We start from the raw sequence: 6,174 nt of genomic DNA, 5'->3' as shown, positions 1-6,174 counted from the left end.
TGTGTTGAATCACATGTAATGATAACCCAACCTAACTGACTGGAGATCCCAAGAAGTAGGTTCAATGGGAACAATAAGTTACTTGAGTGGTTTGTTTTGCACCGTGTTAAAGTGATATGAATTCGTCAAACCTATCCCTATGGTGTGCGTGAGTGCAACCTGTAACGAAAACAAGATGAGTTATCATAACTCTTAATGATATCTGTAGCTGAATCTTCAGTGGGGTGCGAGATTACATGGCACTCTTGATAGATACACCTATGTGAGTGTGATGTGTGGCCGCTTCTATGAGAATTTGGGTTGATTCTCTAGAGCACTCATGAAACAGGATCGAGCACATGGCCAAAAAGTGCTACATCGAGAATACGTTTATGTTTGAATTCGTTGTGTGTGTGATATGTTGTCTAAGTTTATCACTCAAAGTTCTTGGTTCAAGACTTTAGTTCACCAAGTGCTTGGTAAACTCGATATATTTGTACTAGGTCCAGGTTCAAGTCCAAAAGACACATATACCGATGCATAACTTATTCTCTTGCCTTGATCAGAGTTGTCTTTTAATGATTTTGTTTCTTTTGTATAATTTTGAATTTGTGAGGAATTGTTGACTTTCCTTGTGAAAAAGGAGAAAGTCTTTGTAATTCAAAATTACAAAAAGGGAATTTTATTTGTCTTTTGTGGTTTGTCCTTTAGGACCTACTTTTGATTTTGAATGTCTTTACCAAAATCTGAACTTCCCTCCAAAAGGGCTAAAATCTTGTGAAAACATTTAATCCAAGATGGGAAGTTCATGGGGAAGAGAGTGGCCATATATATTCTTTCACTCTCTTTGTCTTGTGAATGAGAAAGAAGAAAAAGGGGGTTCCTCGTGCATGAGCCGACGGGTGGCCCGGTGGGCTAGACCATACCACACACGCGCACTTCTAGGCCCTACCAGGCTTGGCGCGCGCGTGGGTCCAAAGCCTTTTTACTTTTGTTTTATTTCTTTCCTCTCATTTGTTAATTATTTTACCATTTTATCCTGACTTGTTACCGTTTGAGATACAGTGTAATCATGTTTTTAAAACCGCCCACTTAATTTGCCTTAATTTCTACCCGTTCGGAAACGTCTTAAAACGTGTCCCTTAATTAAGGAATTATGGACGAGTCTTTCGGAAGTTTATAAAATCGTCATTTGGAAAGAGGGATAAACACGGAAAAAAGTTCTTCTCTGGAATTTTTCTTCCTCTCTTCTGCTTCTTTGCTTTTGAACAATTTTCCATCTCTGATCAAAGCTACATAAGCGTGTTCGCAAGGCATCTGGGTAGCATGAGTGCACACCTCCTGGAGCGGAGTTGTTGTATCCTGGAGACATACGCCAAAACACCCAATCTGCACCACGATTCGTCGTATGTGAGGGTGAAACTTGTCTCAAGGACAACGAATTTAGATTCGTGCCTCAACTCACCGATAAGTTCCACTAATTTTTGTTTCGCTGCTGTTTTAGTTCTACAGATCACATTTTATTGCATTGCTTATACATCTACCATATTATCAGATTAATCAGAAGAAAGGTATAAAGGTATAATCCGAAATCTCCCAAATTCCTTACTAACAAGATAACAGAGCTAAATCCCATAAAAGCAACTTACTGAAATAATTTTCACAGCCAGCAGAAGGCCATCTTTAAAATATATCAATGCAAGAAGGGCAGTTTCGGGTCCTAGGAAGCATGTGTCTGAAATGAAGACCGTTGATCTTGGTCCCATTTAGACAGCTCGTGTTTAAGATAAATGTATGAATATATCAGATCTGGTAATATCTAGGCTCTGTTTCTTTAAAATTATGCCAACCGATTGTGAGTCTAAAACTAATTATTTTGAGTCCGATAATTTGATTTGGAGTCACCATCGGTTGGCATCATCTCAAACGAAGAGGGCGTACGAAAATGCTCTAATGTAATGCGATGTGTACGAAAAGGCTCAAGTAAGGAATAAAATGACTGCCTGAAGTTGAGCATTAAATCATAAAAGAATCCAAACTAGAGTGTAGTACAGAAACTAGGCTATTTGTCACTCTAAAGAAGGTTCTGATTTCTGTCACTCTCAGGGGCTGTTTGCAGCGGCAGAGCCAGGAGTTTACAGTAGGGGGCCGGACTTATACACTTGCTAAGCATTGGTCCGCCGGGGGGGCGGGGGGGGGGGACCCTAATGGTTGGGCCCACAGTTAGACGCTTTGACCTAGGCCATTTATCGATCAAGAAAAGGTAAACCGTTGCCTGTTGATGTCCTACGAGATCAACGGTTTTGATTTCACATACATGAGTTGTACTTACGTGTGTATGTTCGCCTAAGCGATTAGAGTTGCTATCTAGAATGAAAACTAATTTTGGCAATACTTTTCCAGAAATTGGTCTAATCAATTATCAGACGAGGAAAACTTGGAACAATGTGAAAGCCTCTTTCAATTAAGTGTCAAAAACCATGGGTTACACACCGAGGCAGTCGGCTCTTCAGCATAAAGTCACGGGCATGCTCCCTGTTGACGAGTGTTCGAATCCCGCCTCCGACTTACCTGATACACGTGGTGTGTGTGTCGTTGCGTGTATCCGTAAGGACTAGTCCTACTCCCAAAGGGGGTGGGGACATCCTACGTCATCAAAAAAAAAAAAAAAAAACCATGGGTTATTAGCGACCACAGCGCAATTTGGCTGCTATTACTTCAACAATGTATTTGAGCTTTTCCATGTTCAAGACTCCCTTCTTTTTAGCCTGCATCAACACACCAAATTCACACACACAAAAAAAAGAACAGTTCAACTAGAATTATACGTGAAGGCTCTTTTTATTTTCCACGTAAAATAGGCATAAACTAAATTTTACACCCCCCTTTTTTTTTTTTTTTTTTTTGAAATGATGGAATTTTATTAGATAAGCAGATCGATGACCAAGATACACGAGCACAATTTTACACACATTTTTTACAAGGAAAATGGGCGTAAAATTTGTTTTAGAGCCATTTTATGTAGAAACAAATGAAGCCGAAATGAAAATTTTGTGGGAAAATTACCCGAAGGAATGTCGTGATTAGCATGTGATCTCTGTTGACCTCATTAATTGATGTACATGTAATTTCCAAGCCGAGCGATTCGATCACCCGTTGAACACGACCCACTGCTCCAGTCGCTCTATTGCAAGTAATCTTCAACACGGATCGCTCTTCGCCCAACATCTCGGCATTGATCTGAAAAAAGAAACAAAGATATATAGAGTTCTTAGCTTTGATTTGAAAATGAAAATTAAGAAAAAAAGAAGAAGGAAAAATACACTTAGACCCCCTGTGGTTTCTGACACATTCAACTTAACCCCTAATGTTTAAAAAGTTACAAGTAGACTCCTTTGGTTTCAATTTGTATAAGGTACTAAGGTAGGCCCCCTCAGTTGACGGTTAGTCCATAGATTGAAGGGTTAGGATGATCCGATGGAGCTGATTTTTTGGGCACACCCAGGGCCCATCAAATGAACACTTTGGATCATCCAAACAATGTGAGCCCATATCCGAATCCAAACACTACCAAAAACACAGTGGGCCCACATTGTTTGGATGATCCAAAGCGTTCATTTGATGGGCCCTGACATAGATAGGGTAAAAAATCAGCTCCCCCTGTGGTTAATGGACTCTAGCCCATGTAGGCCCACTACACCGGTCCATTATCTTGCAAAATAAGGGGCAAAGGGCGCCCCTATTGGTTAATGTTCATTTAAGATGGTTATGATTGTAATTTTTTGTGCCATCTTAAATGGATATTGACCAGTACGGCGCCCTTTACCTCTCTTTTTTTGCCCTTTACCTCTTTTTTTTTTTTTTTTTTTCCCAAGGGCGTCTGTCAGTCTAGCATTCCTCTAAAAATACATATAATCGTAATTAATAAACAATAAGCGCACCCCTGATATAGCCGGAGAAGATCCACAATGACCATTGTTTTGAGGTTGCATTGGTGGGACTGAATACCCCGTAGCAATAGAGGAGGAGTCCTTATTAGAAGTGTCTGAGCTGGCATTGATCTTTTCCATTTCCTTCTCCGTTTGTTGCAAGATGGTCTCTAAATAAGCATGCGCATCCACGAGTATAGACTGCTTATCCATCTGTGTCCAAATATTGTCATTTAGATACATGGTTATGTAGTTATAAAGTTCAAATTTGGGAGTAATCCTGTGGGTAAATGTTCAAAAAAATAGATTGTTACATGCATGTCTTTTTCCGATCGATGCGAGTTCAATTTCCACTTCATTACCGGTTTCTGATTTGTTTTTGGGAGAATGCTAGATGATAACAGCCCTTGCAAGGCCGCCCTTCAGTTTAGCATCCCTCTTATTTTTCTACATGTAAAATGTCACTTTGATAAAAATGGGAAATGCTATTCGTCCCCTTTTGTTCCCCGGGCCAGCCCCTTCTAGTGTAAAATTGTAGTCATAAATAGACTAGAGGGGAGGGACCATCACAAAGGCATTTCGTGGGCCGGCTGTTGCATTAGAGAGAAGCAACCTCAGATGAATCAGACGAATAAGACAAAATCTGTTGAAATCTGGGCCTATGTGGCTGCTCTCTTATGCAAAAGCCAGCCGCCAAATGCCTTCTGCAATGGTGGCTAGCAAAATCCCTATTAAAAGGGAGCCTAGATATCATTCCCTCGCCCCATTTTTCTTCCATGGGCCACCCACTCGTAGTGTAAATTGTAAAACATTAAAAGGGTAGTCATAAATAGACTAGAGATGGGGGTGCCAATATCAAAACAAAGGGGTGAAAACAATGTGGATGTGGTTTGTACTTTGTAATGCCGATTACCTTTGTGATGTTGGGGACGAGAGACCTCAACGTGAAGAGTTGGTGGTTCAATCGATTCCTTCGATTCCTTTCCGTCATCACATGCTTTGCCCCATTCTCATTCCCATTCCCTTTCTCCTCCTCTTCTTGTTTACCCTCTTCTTCACGTCCTTCTTGGAGGGTCGATCCACCGTCCATCCACAGATGAAAGAGATCTGAATCAAAGCTATTGAGCTCTGGTAACTGCCCACAACACAAAGATCCCTCCTCCATGCCAACACTTCCCTGAAAAAACTCATCCTCCTTCTCCTTTAGAAGCCACTCAAAACCCTCCATTCCTTTAAACGGAAAAAATACTCTACAACACTGAGAAAAAATGAATGCCACCCTCTCTCTTTTATGGAAAATCAACTGCAACACTAATGAATGATTTGTCGGACCCAATTTACTGCGACAACTACTTTTCTTTTCTTTATTTCAACAACCCCACTCCAACCATTCTCCCCACCACAAATTGGGCACATTTCCCATTGTGGATCAATTACGGGCCCCAATGTGAGCAAGTGTTGCCCCAAAAGTAGACCCGGCAAAGAGTGACCCTGACCAGTAGGTCGACCCAGCCCGCCCGTAATTTCCTTAAATAACCATACTTGACATCAAAGAGTGTAACAAACCATAATAATCGATATCTCATTTCCTTTGGCAACATCTAGGTCACCACACTTATTGGGATAGATATAGAGACATCCCACCTTTTACACAATAAAAAAGGAAAATGATCTAACATGCCAAGGTAAAGAGCAATGAAAAGGAAGGTGAATGGCAGCCTGAAAATGCTAACATAAACAGAACGAACACAAAGTGGATCCTGTGAGGATACAATTCCATTCAATTGTCTATAATATACCACGTAGTTTCAAAACTCCCCCCGAGTAGACTCCCTTTTTTCTTTGGCCGCGTTCCGCATTTTGGCTTGCAAAGTCAATAAAAACTCATTTGACTCTCCCAAGTTATGACCACGTCAACCAAGTACTTAGCCGCATCAACTGAGTACTCGACCGCATAGTGCCGAGTCAATTAGGATTTTCTTTGTCCCGCGTTTGCGTTTTGAAACAATGATTATAAAACATGAACTATATTCCCATATTCTACCTGTCTCTACTCATGTGTCCGATCCGACTGATAGATCGATCTGAGAAGTTGCAAAGGAACTTCCTATAAAGGGAAAGCGACCGAGATAATCAATACAAAAGAAAGTAACAAAAGCAACACAAGAATCAACAAGAAAAACAACATCAAGAGGGGAATGAGTCAAAGATCTCTAAGCAAGCTTGTCCAGTGTACTCCAGATCGGGCGAGTCGATCCACCTCACG

The 6,174-nt window shown here is 40.8% G+C and overlaps 1 protein-coding gene across 1 annotated transcript; it reads right to left on the bottom strand.

The window, feature by feature from the left end:
• Positions 1-2,324: 2,324 nt before the first annotated feature.
• Positions 2,325-5,222, bottom strand: LOC143890827 (transcription factor bHLH35-like). The gene is made up of 4 exons (XM_077395507.1): positions 4,822-5,222; positions 3,921-4,121; positions 3,046-3,219; positions 2,325-2,747 (listed from the first exon to the last, which is right to left on the bottom strand). Exons 1-4 carry the CDS (start codon positions 5,134-5,136, stop codon positions 2,664-2,666), a joined length of 774 nt encoding a protein of 257 aa, XP_077251622.1. The 5' UTR covers positions 5,137-5,222; the 3' UTR covers positions 2,325-2,663.
• Between the last annotated feature and the right edge of the window lie 952 nt (positions 5,223-6,174).

This window comes from Tasmannia lanceolata, unplaced genomic scaffold, assembly GCF_043159265.1.
Source record: "Tasmannia lanceolata isolate RefF3 unplaced genomic scaffold, GAP_Taslan_0.1 ptg000013l, whole genome shotgun sequence".
NCBI classification, from domain to species: Eukaryota; Viridiplantae; Streptophyta; class Magnoliopsida; order Canellales; family Winteraceae; genus Tasmannia; species Tasmannia lanceolata.
This window is presented reverse-complemented; position numbering and strand designations above follow the sequence as displayed.